General features: G+C 63.1%; 1 protein-coding gene across 3 annotated transcripts; it reads left to right on the top strand.

Moving 5' to 3' along the window:
* Window positions 1-1,183: 1,183 nt before the first annotated feature.
* PLPPR2 (phospholipid phosphatase related 2) lies at window positions 1,184-16,335 on the top strand. Of its 3 annotated transcripts, none has more exons than XM_065575804.1 (9): window positions 1,184-1,378; window positions 7,153-7,271; window positions 9,057-9,170; window positions 11,033-11,153; window positions 11,742-11,995; window positions 12,287-12,463; window positions 13,165-13,302; window positions 14,374-14,492; window positions 15,782-16,335. In XM_065575804.1, the coding sequence occupies exons 2-9, from the start codon at window positions 7,206-7,208 to the stop codon at window positions 15,885-15,887; spliced, it is 1,095 nt and encodes a 364-aa protein (XP_065431876.1). In that variant the 5' UTR covers window positions 1,184-1,378; window positions 7,153-7,205; the 3' UTR covers window positions 15,888-16,335. The 3 variants fall into 3 exon arrangements, with proteins under 3 accessions (XP_065431876.1, XP_065431875.1, XP_065431877.1); XM_065575803.1 differs by having other exon boundaries at window positions 8,982-9,170; window positions 15,782-16,334; XM_065575805.1 differs by lacking the exon at window positions 14,374-14,492 and having other exon boundaries at window positions 8,982-9,170.
* The last annotated feature ends 1,101 nt before the right edge of the window (window positions 16,336-17,436 follow it).

Here is a 17,436-nt window from a genome sequence, read left to right as displayed (position 1 = left end):
TCATGGAGTGACCGAGGAGGAGGTGACGGTGCGACTAGAACCCAGGAAAGATGGCTGGGACGGCACACACACAGCCTCAGGCCCGGAGAGAACGGGGGGGTTCGGCAGGGAGGTTAGCAGAGTGATCCCCAGCCATGCGCCCGCTCAGCTCACGCAGCTGCCCAAAGCCCGGTCTGCACTGTGTGTGGGGTGTGCACAACCACCGAGCCAGAGGGAAGGTCACCCCAGGACCAGAGTCAGCCAGGCCGACTGTGGGCCACAGAAACCCAGGGTCTCTCCCGGCCGGCAGATCCACCCCCCCGCCCCCAGCAGCAATACCAGCCCTCAATGAATAAGGGCCAAGTATCGGGGGGTAGCCGTATTAGTCTGTATCCACAAACACAACGAGGAGTCCGGTGGCACCTTAAAGACTAACAGGTTTATTTGGGCCTAAGCTTGATTGGGTAAAAAAGCCACTTCAGACGCAACGAATGAGGCTGTCTGTTAGATACTCTCTAGGGAGAGCTGGGGATAGATCCCAGGAGTCCTGCCTCCCTGCCCCCCCCCCCCCGCCCCCGCGCTCTAACCACTAGACCCCACTCCCCTCCCAGAGCTGGGGAGAGAACCCAGAAGTCCTGGCTCCCAGCTCTGACTACTAGACCCCACTCCCCTCCCAGAGCCAGGAGAGAACCCAGGAGTCCTGCCTCCCTGCCCCCCCCCCCCCGCTCTAACCACTAGACCCCACTCCCCTCCCAGAGCTGGGAAGAGAACCCAGGAGTCCTGGCTCCCTGCCCTTCACCATTATTCTGTTCTCTTCCCAGCTCTAGGAGGGGAGTGAGGTCTAGTGGTTGGAGCAGCAGGGTTGGGGGTCAGGACTCCTGGGTTCTAGCCCTGCTCCGACTCTCTCAGTCACTAGGGCAAAGCCCCCCAGAGGGAGATAACCCCCCCCGGTGGTGTGTGTGGAGTTGGGGGGGCACTTTAAGCCCTGTCCCACCCAAACTGCTCCCCCCAGATTATGTTCGACCCACACACAATTTTTTTCAGCCCCTCTTAAGCGGGGGGGGGGGAATGCAAACCCCCCAAAGCAAAGGAACAATCCACCTACAAAGGGGGGGGGAGGCACGGCCATTTCTCCCAGCCTGGACCCCCCCCCGCGCAGGGGGCACATGCTTCATGTTAATGACGCCAGCTGATCAGCCCCCCCCCCCCCCCACGCTCCCACCCCCGCCCCTGCGCCGCCCCCTCGCTCCGGAGAAGCCGCAGCTGCGGAGCGGCTCCGGAACCGGGCGATCCAGCGCGATGGAGCCGGGCCGGCGGCCGGCGGAGCAGTGACCGGCCGGCGAAGAGGCGCGGGGGCCTGGCTGGGGGGGCAGCGATGGCCGCTGCCTAGAGAGGGGCGGTGAGAGGGGCCGGGGGGCTCGGCAGGCCCCTGCGCCAGGCAGCGGGGGCCAGCGAGAGGCGCTGGGGGGGTTAGATGGACAAATGCGTTTGTCGGGGCTGGATGGGGGGGTGTATATACTGGGGTGTATGGGGCTGGATGGATAGAGGGGGAGGGGCTGTATATACTGGGGTGTATGGGGCTGGATGGATAGAGGGGGAGGGGCTGTATATACTGGGGTGCATGGGGCTGGATAGATAGAGGGGGAGGAGCTGTATATACTGGGGTGTATGGGGCTGGATGGATAGAGGGGGAGGCGCTGTATATACTGGGGTGCATGGGGCTGGATGGATAGAGGGGGAGGGGCTGTATATACTGGGGTGTATGGGGCTGGATGGATAGAGGGGGAGGGGCTGTATATACTGGGGTGCATGGGGCTGGATGGATAGAGGGGGAGGGGCTGTATATACTGGGGTGTATGGAGCTGGATGGATAGAGGGGGAGGGGCTGTATATACTGGGGTGCATGGGGCTGGATGGATAGAGGGGAGGGGCTGTATAAAAGGGGGTGTATGGGGCTGGATGGATAGAGGGGAGGGGCTGTATAAAAGGGGGTGTATGGGGCTGGATGGATAGAGGGGAGGGGCTGTATATACTGGGGTGTATGGGGCTGGATGGATAGAGGGGGGGGGTATATACTGGGGTGTATGGGGCTGGATGGATAGAGGGGAGGGGCTGTATAAAAGGGGGTGTATGGGGCTGGATGGATGGGGGATGGATAGAGGAGGGTGTATATGGATGGATAGATAGATAGACAGGGGTGTTTGTGGGGATGGATGGATAGAGGAAGGAGGGATGGGGATGTATATAAAAGGGGGTACATGGGGATGGCTGGATAGAGGGGGTGTATATGGATTGATAGAGGTGGGGCTGTATAAAAGGGGGTGTATGGGGATGGCTAGAGAGGGGGGAGGGGCTGTATAAAAGGGGGTGTATGGGGATGGCTAGAGAGGGGGGAGGGGCTGTATAAAAGGGGGTGTATGGGGATGGCTAGAGAGAGGGGGAGGGGCTGTATAAAAGGGGGTGTATGGGGCTGGCTGGATAGAGGGGGAGGGGCTGTATATACTGGGGTGTATGGGGCTGGATGGATAGAGGGGAGGGGCTGTATAAAAGGGGGTGCATGGGGCTGGATGGATAGAGGGGGAGGGGCTGTATATACTGGGGTGTATGGGGCTGGATGGATAGAGGGGGAGGGGCTGTATATACTGGGGTGCATGGGGCTGGATGGATAGAGGGGAGGGGCTGTATGAAAGGGGGTGTATGGGGCTGGCTGGATGGGGGATGGATAGAGGAGGGTGTATATGGATGGATAGATAGATAGACAGGGGTGTTTGTGGGGATGGATAGATAGAGGGAGGAGGGGGTGGGGATGTATATAAAAGGGGGTACATGGGGATGGCTGGATAGAGGGGGTGTATATGGATTGATAGAGGTGGGGCTGTATAAAAGGGGGTGTATGGGGATGGCTAGAGAGGGGGGAGGGGCTGTATAAAAGGGGGTGTATGGGGATGGCTAGAGAGAGGGGGAGGGGCTGTATAAAAGGGGGTGTATGGGGCTGGCTGGATGGGGGGTGGATAGAGGAGGGTGTATATGGATGATAGAGGGGGAGGGGTGGGGATATATAAAGGGGGTGCATGGGGATGATTGGATGGATAGAGGAGGGTGTATGGAGATAGACAGGGGTGTACATGGATGGATAGAGGGGGAGGGGCAGTATAAAGGGGGTTGTAAGGGGATGGATGGATAGATAGTGGGGGACGTGCATGGGGATGTATACAGGGGGTATATGGGGCTGGATGGATGTGGGGTGTATATGGATGGACAGCGAGGGGGGGTGGGGATGTATAAAGGGGGCGTATGGGGATGATTGGATGGATAGAGGGGTGTGTGTGGAGATGGATGGGTAGATAGATGGGAGTGTTTATGGGGATGGATGGATAGAGGGAGGAGGGGGTGGGGATGTATATAAAAGGGGGTACATGGGGATGGCTGGATAGAGGGGTGTATATGGATGGATAGAGAGGGGGGAGGGGCTGTATAAAAGGGGTGTATGGGGATGGCTAGAGAGAGGGGGAGGGGGCTGTATAAAAGGGGGTGTATCTGGATGGATGGAGAGAGGGGGAGGGGGGCTGTATAAAAGGGGGTGTATCTGGATGGATAGAGAGAGTGGGAGGGGCTGTATAAAAGGGGGTGTATGGGGATGGCTAGAGAGAGGGGGAGGGGGGCTATATAAAAGGGGGTGTATGGGAATGGATAGGGGGAGGGGCTGTATAAAAGGGGGTGTATATGGACGGATAGAGAGAGGGGGAGGGGCTGTATAAAAGGGGGTGTATGGGGATGGCTAGAGAGAGGGGGAGGGGGGCTGTATAAAAGGGGGTCTATGGGGATGGATAGAGGGGGGGCTGTATAAAAGGGGGTCTATGGGGATGGATAGAGGGGGGGCTGTATAAAAGGGGGTCTATGGGGATGGATAGAGGGGGGGCTGTATAAAGGGGGGTCTATGGGGATGGATAGAGGGGGGGCTGTATAAAAGGGGGCGTGTGGTATACAGAGATATACAGCCCCCAGCCTGGCTCAGTCTCGGTGCCACTCTGTAGCCAGTACCGGTGCGATCCCTGGCCCGGGAGCCAGGCTCCTGGGTGACTCATGAGAGCGAGGGGCGTGTTGCTAGTGAACCAGGCTGGTGGCGACTCAGGAAGGGGCAATGGAGCCGTGGTCCCGGCAGAGCTGGACGGGCGGGGGGGGGCGGATCAGAGCCCGACTCTGCGCAGAAAAGGGGGGGCTCGGCAGGTGTGATGCCAGCTGAGGACCTGGACAGCAGGGCTGGGGTTGAGGGCTGGATCGGTAGCAGGGACCGTGTGGGGTTATCCATGGGGGCTGGGAAATACATGTGTGTTTGGGGGGGGGGGGGGGAATAATCTCTATGGATCTCCGCCTGCGGCCAGGGCAGCCGAACTGCGGTGTGAAATGGACAGGATAAGTGGGGGGGCGGTATTCGCCTCGGGATCGCCCCTCCCAGGAGGTGGGGGGTCCCACCCATCCGGAAAAGAACTGGGTGAAGCGGGGTCTCAGTTCAAGGTAACTGAAGGGGTGGGGGGGGGTGGGGAGTCTGGAATGGAGCAACACCCCTCCCCCATTTCCCCAAACACACGGGGCAGAGAGCAAAAAGGTTGAGATGAATTCACATTGTTGACTGTATTTATGGTAGGGTCTCGCACCCGAGCGCGATCAGGGCCCCGTTGTGCTGGGCGCTGCGCACTGAGAGACGGTCCCTGCCCCAAGGGACTTATAAGCTACATAGACACAGAGTGGGAGGGGAAACTGAGGCACACAGGGGGCAGTGAGGTCACCCAGCAGGTCAGAGGCAGAAGAGGGAACAGAACCCAGGAGTCCTGAGTCCCAGTCAGCCCCCAGGAGTGGGTGCTTGCTGGGTGTAGGCGGCTGGGGGCAGCACTGCCAGGCTGGCTCTTGGGAGAGGGAACGGGTCACTCAGCAGCGGCTGTTGCCCTCTCTCGGGTGTGTGGGCTGGGGGTAGATTGTACATGTCATGCTACTGCCTCATCCGTGCTCTGTCCTCCTCCGCTGGGACTACTTCCAACCTCCCAGCCAATCAGCACCTCCCAGTGCAGCCCCTTCACCCAGGCAGTGCCCACCCGTCTACCTCCGCCAGGACTACTTCCAGCCACCCCACCAATCAGCACCTCCCAATGCAGCCCCTTCACCCAGGCAGTGCCCCCCTGACCACCTCCGCTGGGACTACTTCTAGCCACCCCACCAATCAGCACCTCCCAATGTATCCCCTTTACCCATGTGCTGTCCACCTCTGCTGGGACTACTTCCAACCACCCCACCAATCAGCACCTCCCAATGCAGCCCCTTCACCCATGTGCTGTCCACCTCCGCTGGGACTACTTCCAACCACCCCACCAATCAGCACCTCCCAGTGCATCTCCTTCACCCAGCAGTGCCCCCCTGTCCACCTCCGCCGGAACTACTTTCAGGCTTTAGGTTTTAGTACCTTTACCCTGCAGGTGGAGGGATACGTAAAATAGACCCAGTCTTATTTACAAATGTTTGTAAGCCAGAGTTTCTAGAAATCACGGGGAGTTTCTAGAAATCACTGGAGCAGCAGAGATCGCCCCGTGGGGTGGGAGAAAGGCTCCTACCTCGGCTGATCCACACCTGGATCTCATCACACCCCCGCGGTGGCTTGGATCACATGCCCCATTTCAAGGGCGACCAAGCGCTTCCCGCAGGGAAAGTCTGGTGGCACAAAACCCGGAAAGTGTGGCGGAAAGTGTGTCTGGTGCCCGCCCCCTCTCGCACTAGTGTGTCTGGTGCCCGCCCCCTCTCGCACTAGTGTGTCTGGTGCCCGCCCCCTCTCGCACTAGTGTGTCTGGGACTCACCCCCTCTTGCACTAGTGTGTCTGGGACTCACCCCCTCTTGCACAATGCACGTGGCTGGAATTCATTGCCTCTCGCAAAGGTAGGATTTCCCCATCTCTCGCACGGGCAGACGGGATCAGATGATCCAACTGGCGGCCCGTTTAACGGTTCTGTCCAGCCCCGAATGCATCTGCCCCCCCAGTTCTACAACACAGCGTCCTCCAGATGGCTTGCTCTGGTACGTACGGGGTGGCGAGGAGATGCCGCACGGAGGATGCCGCTTGGTAGTGCCCCCGTTTCGGTATGTCGCCCGCGGAGGTGCCACCCAGCTAGCACCCGGCCTGCGGCCCCGAATGGGGCCCAGAACCCACCCAGTGCAGTGGCCAGAATTTTGGCAGTGGTGTTTCCTGTCAGAAAAGGCCATTTTGACACAACTGAAAGATGGATTTCCACCTCCTTTTTGACAGAAAAATTTGGAAACTGATCAAAATGGAGCCAGTCCTTCTGCTGCGCACGATTTCTCATTCTCTTAAACTTTCACACTATATTACACTCTGATACATTTACATTCTATATTCCATTATACTCTGATCTTATAAGATTTATTATTCTATTACCCTCGATCTTCTTATTCTACTGTAGATTATGTTACATTTGATAGAGCTATAATCTAAATAGAGAAAATAGAATCGATTATTTTTTCTATATTTAGGTTCTATTACACTTTGATATTAGATTCTATTTTATGAGCATATTTTCTCTATTTAGATTGTACTTCTATGCAAGTGTAAGAGAATCTAAACCGAGAAAAAGAATCGATGACACTTTGATATTAGATTCTATTTTCTCTGGTTAGATTCTATTAAACAGTTTCTCATTCACCGCAGCAGATCTTGTGTTTTTGCTGTTTTACATTCCTCTCGCTTTCCCGTCGGATGCTGAGATCTCTCCTAGCTCAAGTTTTCGGTCCTGTTCGAACACGTCAAACGTATCGAAACAGAGCGTCTGGCTGCTCCCGACCGTCCGGCGTTTTCCGTTCCGCCAACATTCCAAAATCTCGACTTGTCGTCCCGCTTCAGGGCGATTTGTCGGATTGTCCCGACGCCCCAAAGGAGCAGGGACAGGAGGCCGAGTGGCAGGATGGCAGCTGGATCAGGAACCGTGGGGGGCCTCAGCTGAGGGGGGGGGCAGTAAGATCTCAGCCTGGAAGATGAATCGGGGGCGGGGGGCAGTTGGACCATGCTAGATGCTGCTTGGGGGAGGGACCTGGGGTCTCTGTTCACACCATGCGTGGGCAGGGGGCTATGTAGGGATGTACTGAACCCTCTGCCTTTGGGTCTCCTTTGTCAGGTGCCCCCTCCCCACGGAGGGACCCCCTCTCTCCCACGCCCGGAGTGGGCATCATGGCTGGCGGGAAGCAGGAGCTGAAGAGAAGCGTTTCCATCATCCCCTGCTTTGTGTTTGTGGAGGTAAGGCATTGGGCCTTAGGGCGGTGGGGCTGGGTGCCTGGGTTCCCTCCCTGGCTATGTAGTGGTTAGAAAAGAGGGGGCTGGAAGCCAGGACTCTTGGGTTCTGTTCCCCACTCAGCTCAGTGAGAGAATCCAAAATTAACCAACATACCTTAAAACAGGGACCTGTCGCTGTGAGCTTCCCTGTGGCAGTGTCACGGATCCATAGGCCTAGTGCTCTCGCACGGCCCTGGGAGGACTCCTTCAGGGTGTCAGCCCCCTCAGGGTCCCACTGGGGTCAGCCCCTCGGCTTCCCCGCCTCCTGGGACTGAACCTCTGAACCGTCAGCACCCCTGGGTCACGCCGTGAGCTCCCGGCGGCGAGTCCACGAGACTTGCACCCCCAAAGGGAGCCCTGCCCCCCGACTTCCTGACTCCAGAGTGACGACCCTCCGAGCAGGAGGGTTTAGTAGTTTCTGGAGCCCAGCAGCGCAATCCCTTGGTTACCACAGAGAACAGAAAGCTGTAGCCTGGTCCAGCTGCGTCATCCACGCTCCGCAGTTGCTAGGTACCAAATGTCCGGGCATTTGGCGTGGTCCTTGTTCCCTGGGAGTCTCCAGGGCCCTGGGGTCCAGGTGTCAGTCACACCTGGACTTCTGCAAAGAGTAAACAACCTCCACCCCCATGCAGCACATAGGGGAAACTGAGGTACACACCGTATTCCTACAAAACATTAGGAAAAATTCCCACTTTCTCCCAGGCAGTGCCCAGGCCAGGGGGACTCCAGCGCTGCGAGCTTCTCTGCAGCAGTGCCCAGCCTGGGGAGAGGAGGGGACTCCGGTACTGCAAGTTCCCCACAATAGTGCTCCAGGCCAGGGGCAGGGGGAGAGGAAGGCAGTGCTGCGAGCTTCCCTGCAGCAGTGCCCTACCAATCCCCCTTCCTCATGCCCTAGCACCAGCCCCTCCTGCTGTGACTCCTCCAGAGGTTAGACACAGGGGTTTTGCCTGTCTTAAACGGCAAGTGTGGGGGGAGGTCGTGCTGGGGAGGGGGGGCTAAATGACGCCCCTCCAGCTCAGAGCACAAAGCCAGGGTCATGAGTCAGAGAAATGAAATTTACCATCTGTTGCTTCGCTTCATAACATCTGGCCCTGACCCCTTGAGGGGCTGGGGGGTTCGAGGCAAATCCCCAGCCCCCGCTCCCTTGCTTACCGGATCCTTCATCACTTCCTTCCTGTTCCAAACAGCCCCCAGGCCCCACCCCAGAGGTGGCTGCATCTCAGCACCGAGCAAGGGGTCCCTGTATAAACAGCCCCTGCACCCCACCCCAGAGACGGCTGCATCTCACCGCTGGGCGAGGGGGCCTTGAAAAGGCACAGAGTGGTGTGTGTGTGGGGGGGGGGTTTGATTTATTTGGGTGCTCCGGCTGGAGGAGGGGCAGGTGAGGGGAAGCCATGGTGGGAGGCGAGGGGCGGGGGAAGCAGGCGTCTGCCCCAGTTTGGCTGAGGCGGGCGCCTCTGCCCTCAGCCGTGATGTGATGTGGAGCTACAGCAGGCACCGAAGCGTGAACGGGAGTGCACGAGGGAGCTTGCACGGAGCCGGGGGGGGAGGGGAGGGCGGGACGGATGGTTCCTGGGCTCCCCCCACTCCCACCCCGCGACTCTGCCCCCCTCGCTGCGCTCAGTCCGGGCCGGGGCCGGGGCCGGGCGCTGAGCTGCCATGTTCTATTTCCAGCTGGTGATCATGGCGGGCACGGTGCTGCTCGCATATCACTTCGAATACACCGACACCTTCCCCGTCCACATCCAGGGCTTCTTCTGCCACGACAGCGCCTACGCCAAGCCCTACCCGGGGCCCGAGGACGCCAGCCGCGCCCCGCCCGTCCTGGTCTACTCCCTGGTCACCGCCGTTCCCACGGCCATGGTGAGGGGCACCTGGGCGGGGGCTGGCGGGGGGGGTATGGGAGGGCAGGGTGGTGCCCAGGGGTTCTGGTGTGGCTGGGATCTCGGAGCCGTCCCCATCCCCCCACCTACCCCCGTGGGATTGGGCCCATGAGGGTCACACCTGGGTTCTGACCCTTCAGACCCATGCCAACCCCGTGGGCTTTGGGGCAATGTGCCCCCCCAAGCAGAGGCTGCTGACAAGGCACCCACCCACCAGCCCCCATGTGCCCCATTTGGGGCCAGTGACCAAGGGCCCCCCCTACCCCCCCCTCCCACAGGGACCCGCTGGCACCTGCAGATCCCGCTCTGGATACTGCATAGACTTCGGGGGGGGGGGCTGCTTGGGGATCTCAGAGCCTCCTCTGGGGGCCCCTCAGCCCCAGCTCGGGCATCAGGGTCCTGGATCTGGGCCTGGGTGAGCAGGGACCGGACGTTGCTTCTGCATGGAGTGGGGGGGGGCTGGAGGGCCGGGCTGGGGGTTTAGGGGGCTGGTGGAGTGGGTTGGGGGCTGGAGGGCAGGGCTGGGAGCTTGGGGGGCCTGGTGGAGTGGGGTGGGGGCTGGAGGGCAGGGCTGGGAGCTTGGGGGGCCTGGTGGAGTGGGGTGGGGGCTGGAGGACAGGTCTGGGGGTTCAGGGGGGCTGGTGGAGTGGGGGGGCTGGGGGTTCGGGGGGGCTGGTGGAGTGGGTGGGGCCAGCAGGGGAGTCATGTAGCTCATCTGTGCAAAGGAAACAGGGAGCAGCTGGGGCCTGGTGCCCACCCCCCATGCCAAGCTGGCAACCTGAATGCGGCTGGTTCCATGTATGGCCAAGCCCCTGCTCCCCCCCACCCCCGGCCCCAGCAGCTGGATACGGACAGCCCCCTCCCCACCCCCCAGAGCACGGACGGGGCCTTGGGGCAGGAGACAGATGGGAGGGGGCTCAGCCCCCCCAGTGCTCTGCCGGTGCCCCTCAGTCCCCCCCCACCCCCGCAGCCCCATTTTCCCATTCGCACTTTCTCCGTCTTTGCCCTCTGCCTACCACCCCCTCCCGCCCTGCCCTCCCCGATCCCCTCTCCACGAGGAATTGAGGCAGGGGAGAAGCCACAGTCCCGCCCCCCCTTCGAAGCTGGGAGCTCCCAGCCAGCCCCCTCCCCTTCCCCCACACTCCCCCGCATCTGGGCTCCGTCCGCTCCAGTTGGCTAATCCCCTGCCCCTAGTGGCTGCACCGTCTGCTCGGCTGGGGGGGGACCCAGGGAGGGCTGGTGGGGGGGAGGGGAAGGGGCTAGAAGAGGGGGACAGAGATCCCCAACTCCCCCTTGCACAGATGAGGCTGCCTCACCCCCCACCCCCCCACCCCAAGGATCCCCCAGCACCTGGAGCAGAGGGGCCAGCGCTGGGATCCAGTCTGGGGTCCCGATGGCAGCTGGGCGCCCCTGGGGGTGGGACAGGGTATTGGGGGAGGGGAAGACTAATGGGAGGCTCTTGGGGGCCGGATCCTGCACCCTGGGTGGGATTCTCAGTTATGGTGACGCCCCTTTGTGCTTCTCAGGTGGGGGCTCCCCTGCCTGGTCCCAGGACCCCCAGGCTGGCCTAGGGCCCTGGCTTGGGGGGCGTAGCTGGAGCACGCTGGGCTGTGCCTGCCCCCTGCCCCCTCCCCCCCCCCCCCGAGGCCTGTGCTGGGGCAGACCATGAGTTAGAGCAGCCCCAAGGCTGCCCTGGTTGGCTCCTAGACCCCGTCCTGCTCCCCAAGGAGTGGGAGGGGGCAGCTCCTGCAGATGGGGCCCAGGTGGGGATTGGGCCTGAGGTGGGGGGCGCTGATGGAGCCGCAAACTGTGATTCTCCCCCCCCCCCCCCCCCCCAACCAGATCCTGGTCGGGGAACTGGCTGCGTTCTTCTGCCGGCCACGGCGGCATGAGGAGAAAACCATCATCTCTGGGGAGTGCTGCTACTTTATCCCGCTGCTGAGACGCATCGTCCGCTTCCTGGGTGAGTGTGGGGGGGGGGGCAGGCCCGACCCACAGCCCCCTGCTCGCCTGCCCCGGGCCCCCCCAGCTCTGCCGGTGCCCCTCACTCCCAACCCACAGCCCCCTGCTCCCCTGCCCCGGGACCCCCAGCTCTGCCGGTGCCCCTCACTCCCGACCCACAGCCCCCTGCTCGCCTGTCCCGGGCCCCCCCAGCTCTGCCGGTGCCCCTCACTCCCAACCCACAGCCCCCTGCTCCCCTGCCCCGGGACCCCCAGCTCTGCCGGTGCCCCTCACTCCCGACCCACAGCCCCCTGCTCGCCTGCCCCGGGCCCCCCCAGCTCTGCCGGTGCCCCTCACTCCCGACCCACAGCCCCCTGCTCGCCTGCCCCGGGCCCCCCCAGCTCTGCCGGTGCCCCTCACTCCCAACCCGCAGCCCCCTGCTCGCCTGCCCCGGGCTCCCCCGTTCTGTTGATGCCCCCCACTCCTGATCAGCAACCCCCTGTTAGCCCAGCTCTGGGTTGCCCCCTACCCCAGCCCTGCCAGTGCCCCTCACTCCCGACCCGCAGCCCCCTGTCTCTGCACTAATCGCTCTCCTCCCCACCCCCCGCAGGTGTCTATTCCTTCGGCCTGTTCACCACCACCATCTTCGCAAACGCCGGGCAGGTCGTCACGGGCAACCAGACCCCCCACTTCCTCTCCGTGTGCCGCCCCAACTACACGGCGCTGGGGTGCCAGCTGCCCGGCCCCCAGTACATCACCGACCGGGGGGCCTGCGCCGGCAACCCCGCCCTGGTCACCGCAGCCCGCAAAGCCTTCCCCTCCAAGGACGCCGCGCTCAGCGCCTACGCCGTGGTCTACACCGCCGTACGTGCCGGGGGCCGTGGGGGGGGGGCAGGGCCAGGCTGATGGGGCTGTGGGGCAGAGGAGGGGAGGCTGCGGGGCTGGTGGGGGCAGTGGCGGGGGTAGGGAGGTGGGGCAGGACGGCAGTGGGAGGCAGAGGGAGGGGAGGCAGTGCGGAGAGGGGGCTATGGGGCAAGGCATCCCAAGGGAGGGGGAGGGAGGCAGGGAGTCTGCAGGCAGGGGAGGGCGGAGGGCAGGGCTTGGAGGGCTTCTGATGGCTCCTGGGCCCCCCCTCACACCATCTCTCCCCCCCAGATGTACGTGACGCTGGTGCTGGAGGTGCGGGGGTCCCGGCTGGCCAAGCCCACGCTCTGCCTGGCACTGGCCGGCCCGGCTGCCCTGGTGGGGGTGGTGCGGGTGGCCGAGCACCGGAACCACTGGGCCGACGTGCTGGCTGGCTTCCTGACTGGGGCCGCTATCGCCGCCTTCCTGGTGAGACCCCCGAGCGCCTCCGGGCCCCACAGCCCCCCACCTGCCCCCCACAGCTCCCCAGGGCCCCCCACCTCCCCTGAGCGCCCCCTGCCACATGGCACCCACCCCCATGCCTCTCCACAGTCCCCCCAGTCCCCGACCTGCCCCCCCAAGCGCCCCACAGCCCCCCACCTCCCCTGAGCATCCCCACCCCCCACAGCTCTCCACAGCCCCCCCAACTCCCCACCTACCCCCCCGAGCTCCCCACAGCCCCCCCCACCTCCCCTGAGTGCCCCCTGTCACATGGCTCCCACTGCCCATGGCTCTCTACAGCCCTCCACTTTCCCCCCCGCCGCCCCTGCCTCCCCCCACCTCCCCCTGAGTCCCCGTCCCCCCAAGCTCAGCACCACATGGCCCCCACCCCCATGGCTCTTCCCAATCCCCCACCTGGCCCCCCAAATCCCCTGCAGCCCCCCACCTCCCCTAAGTGTCACCAGCCCCTACCCCCCACAGCTCACCACAGCCCCTCACCTGGCCCTTGAGCCCCCCCCGCAGTCCCCCACCCCCTGCCACACAGCACCCACCTGCCTCCCATCCCTACCCCCCAGGACACCCCACCTCACCCCCAACTCCCCCAGTCCCCAACACACAACCCCCCACCCGGGCAGGGAGGGGCTCCCGGGGGGGGCCGGACCCTTCCTCACTTTGGTCCCCGTCCCCAGGTCACCTGCGTGGTCAATAACTTCCAGAGCAAGGCGCCCGCGGCCCCGAAGCCGGCGCCCCCCGAGAGCCTGGCCAGCGTCCCCGGCGTGGGGCTGCCCTGCGTCGAGAGCCCCCTGGAGAAGTTCAGCGTAGCCCAGGTGAGGGGCAGGGATGCGCCCAGCTCTGGGGAGCCGCCAGCCAGCCGCAGGGCAGTGACTGGCTGCAGTCTCTGGGGCCGGGGTCTCTTTGCTCAGCCACAGGGGCACCCCCCCCCCGAGCCCCAGGAAAATGCAGGGTGGAGCGGGGTGGGGGGGCTGCAGGTGGGATTGAGGGGCTGCCAGGGGTGGGGGTCACGTGGCCTCACTGCGATCCCCTCCCCCACCTGGCACTCTGAGCTGGCGGCGAGCCGGGGGGGGGGGCAGGTTCTAGGGACGGGTGTTGGGGGGGGGGGTTCCCTTCGGGGTGGGATCAGGACGAGGGACAGTGGGGCCAGGACAGTGCGGCCTTAACCCCTGGCCCCAAACGTGTGGGGCTGGGAACTTCATAACCCCCCCAATCCCCTCCCCCCGAGACCCCCACCCATAGCCCCTCCCCCGTGACACCTCGACACCTCCAACCTGCCCCCCAGGCCATGCTGGGAGCAGGGGGGGGTGTCACGGGGGGGGGGGGAATGTTTCACCAGGCGTCTGGCCCCCAGCACCCACGCAGCTAGGTCTAGGGTGGGGGTGGCTCTCACCCAACCCCAGTCTGGGGGAGTGGTGTGCCAAACTGGGGGGGGGTCTGGCTGGGACGTGGGGGGGGGGGAGTGGGGCCCAGTGGGGGCTGTGGGGGGCAAGGAAAAACCCCGAGTCCTGCATCCTGGGTTCCTTCTCTCCCCACACCTCCGCCCCCCCCCATTCTCCATGCCCCCCAGACCCCCCAGAGATGAGCCCCAAGCCCCTTTCTCACCCCATAGCAGCCTCAGTCCCCCTGTGCAGGCTCCCCCCTGTGAGACCCCCAATGCCCCCAGTTTAAACCCCAATGACCCCCTGATCCGCCCTGGGTGTGAATCCCCGTCCCCCAGTGTGAAGGCCAGTGACCCCCTGATCCCCCGGTGTGAACCCCAAAGACCCCCCCATGGTGAGTGAGGAGCAAAGGCCTAACATTGTTTCCATCTCTCTGTCGTTTCTCCCCCCCCCCATTTCCCCCCTTCCCCCGCCTGGCGCTGCTCTCCCTGGGGGGGGCCCTAGCGGGTCAGGGAACCCCCAGAAGAGCAGGATTTCTCCACGCTGCTCACCCGAGGCCTGGAGAGGCAGCTCGCTCGCTCCCTCCGCACGGGGGGCCACGCTGGGGCGGCTCGGCCCTACGAGTAAGTGCCACCCCCCCACGCCCTGCTGGAGACCTGCCGAGGGAGCGCTCCCTCCCCACATCCCCAGGCAGGTGCAGCCCAGTGCCAGGGAGGGGGGATGTGGGGCAGGAGAGGGGGTGAATAGGGAGGGGGCATTATGGGAATGTGTTTTGGGACAATATGCAGATTTGGGGGGAGTGAAACAGGAGTTTGGGGGAGAAAGGAGAGAAAATGGGGGGATTTGGAAGTGGAACAACCTTCTAGCGCTGTCCGAGCCAGACTGCAGAGGGGATAACAACCTACCAGTGCTGCCCGAGCCAGATTGCAGAGGGGATAACAACCAACTAGCGCTGCCCGAGCCAAACTGCAGAGGGGATAACAACCAACTAGCGCTGCCCGAGCCAGACTGCAGAGGGGATAACAACCAACTAGCGCTGCCCGAGCCAGACTGCAGAGGGGATAACAACCTACTAGCGCTGCCCGAGCCAGACTGCAGAGGGGATAACAACCAACTAGCGCTGCCCGAGCCAGACTGCAGAGGGGATAACAACCAACTAGCGCTGCCCGAGCCAGACTGCAGAGGGGATAACAACCAACTAGCGCTGCCCGAGCCAGACTGCAGAGGGGATAACAACCAACTAGCGCTGCCCGAGCCAGACTGCAGAGGGGATAACAACCAACTAGCGCTGCCCGAGCCAGACTGCAGAGGGGATAACAACCTACTAGCGCTACCCGAGCCAGACTGCAGAGGGGATAACAACCTACTAGCGCTGCCTGGCCAGACTGCAGAGGGGATAACAACCTATTAGCGCTGCCCGAGCCAGACTGCAGAGGGGATAACAACCTATTAGCGCTGCCCGAGCCAGACTGCAGAGGGGATAACAACCAACTAGCGCTGCCCGAGCCAGACTGCAGAGGGGATAACAACCAACTAGCGCTGCCCGAGCCAGACTGCAGAGGGGATAACAACCTACTAGCGCTGTCCGAGCCAGACCGCAGAGGGGATAACAACCTACTAGCGCTGTCCGAGCCAGACTGCAGAGGGGATAACAACCTACTAGCGCTGCCTGAGCCAGACCGCAGAGGGGATAATAACCTACCAGTGCTGTCCGAGCCAGATTGCAGAGGGGATAACAACCTACCAGTGCTGACCACTTGCAGCATTGCTCCCTCAGCTGTATCACTAGAGGGCTCAGCTCAGCTCTGCTCTGGTACCAAAGGTTGTGGGATCAATGTGGGGGGGGGCTGTAACTTTTTCAGGCACTTTGGGGCCACGTTTAAAGTTCTGCCCCCGTTTCTCTCCCCTCCAGGATCACAGAGCTCTGCTCCCAGCGATCACCTGACCCCCAGCTGTGCCTCTTCCCCACCACCCCCGACGTGCTCATCCCCTCCCGCTCCGTCACCAGCGAGGTCTGACGGAGGCACTGCCCCCTGGGGAGGGGAGGCGGGAGGCTGCCCCCCCACACCCAGGACACCCCTCTGCCTATTGCCCCCCCCCCCAACCAGCACCATCCCTTTAACCAATTCCTCCCTGGTTTGTGTGGGGTTCGTAATGACACACTCGGAAGTGTGGCACCGGGTGGGGGGGCTAAAACCTCACCCTCCTTTTCTATAGGGTCCAGCTTTCTCCCTCCCCCTCTGGCCCCGGATGGCCCCCATCCTGCTGCCAGGGCAATGAGTGGGAGGTTCAGTCCCTGCCCATCCTGCAGCCGCTGAAGTTGGGGTGATGGGAACAGAATTAGGGGCCCCCACTGAGAGCCCCAAAGGGCCCCCCAGCTGAGGGCTGCCTCCCCTCTATTGAGGCTGGGCAGGTGGGAGACGGGATGGGGGCGTGGGGGTTGTATGTCAGTCTGATTGGGGGTGGGGTGGGGGCGGGAGCTGAACCGTCCCCTTGAACGAGAGACCCAGCTGGCAAAGGGCGGGGGAGGGGGGGCTGGGGATAGAAACTGACACGGGGGCAGTGCTGGGTGGGGGGCTGGGGGAGCACTGGGGGCCATGGGGGGGATGAAGGTCAGAGGGGGGATGAGGGCTGGTTTCAAAGGCCTTGACGGAGCTAAAGCCAAGGCAGAAACCAGCAAAAGGGGAGCAAAGTGGCGGGGGGGGGGGGGGGCACTGCTGAGCCTGGATTGAGCAGAAGATCGGGGGAAGGGTATGAGGGGGCGGGGCTGGCTGGGGTGGGGGTGGGCAAGGGCAGGGGGAGGCAGGCGTGGTGGGGCTGCTTCTGTCTCTAGAGCCCATTCATCCTGGCAGCCCGGGGCCTGGCCCCTCCCTACAGCCAGGCCCCTTCTCCTTGGGGGTCCCAGGGCGCCCCCCCAAAGCTGTCAGGGCCCAGAGAAGTGGGGGAGGGGCACCCTGAGCCCTTGGAGGGCTGCTCAGCCCCACCCATCAATCACAGATTATCGCTGTCCAACCATAGGGCTCAGATGGGGGAAAGGGAGGGGCTCATCCAAGCTCCACCCACAAAATAAGCCCCACCCACAAGCCCCACCCACAGGAGTTGCCCAGTGTCCCCCCCACTTGTGGCACCAACCGAGCCATGGCTGATCCATGCCCCCCGGCCCCGGGCTGGACTCGTTAACTATGTGGGTGTTTGGGCCGTTCACACGCCTGCGAGCGGCTGGGCCGGACTCGCCACTGTCACACCTAGAGCCGGACTCGTTCCCATCGCCACAAGCCAGGAGCGCGGGGGGAGCCCCGGAGCGGGGAGGTGCGGAGCCGCTGCAGCGACACCCCGACCGCCAGCGGGGATCAAACACACCCCACACCCGTTTCTTCCCCATTGGGTCGTCCGGCCAGGGCTGGGGAGAACCGCCCTGCTGGGATCTGGGGGGCAGGTGCCGGGGGGGGGGGGGGGGTGTCAGGCCAAATCCGACATGTTTCCGTGAGGATTTAATAAAAATCACGTTTGTACCAGACATTGGGGGCCTGGAGAGTGGTCAGTCTGCAGCCCCCCGAGTCGCAGCCC

The sequence above is a fragment of the Chrysemys picta genome, chromosome 22, assembly GCF_011386835.1.
Source record: "Chrysemys picta bellii isolate R12L10 chromosome 22, ASM1138683v2, whole genome shotgun sequence".
Lineage (NCBI taxonomy): Eukaryota > Metazoa > Chordata > Testudines > Emydidae > Chrysemys > Chrysemys picta.
This window is presented reverse-complemented; position numbering and strand designations above follow the sequence as displayed.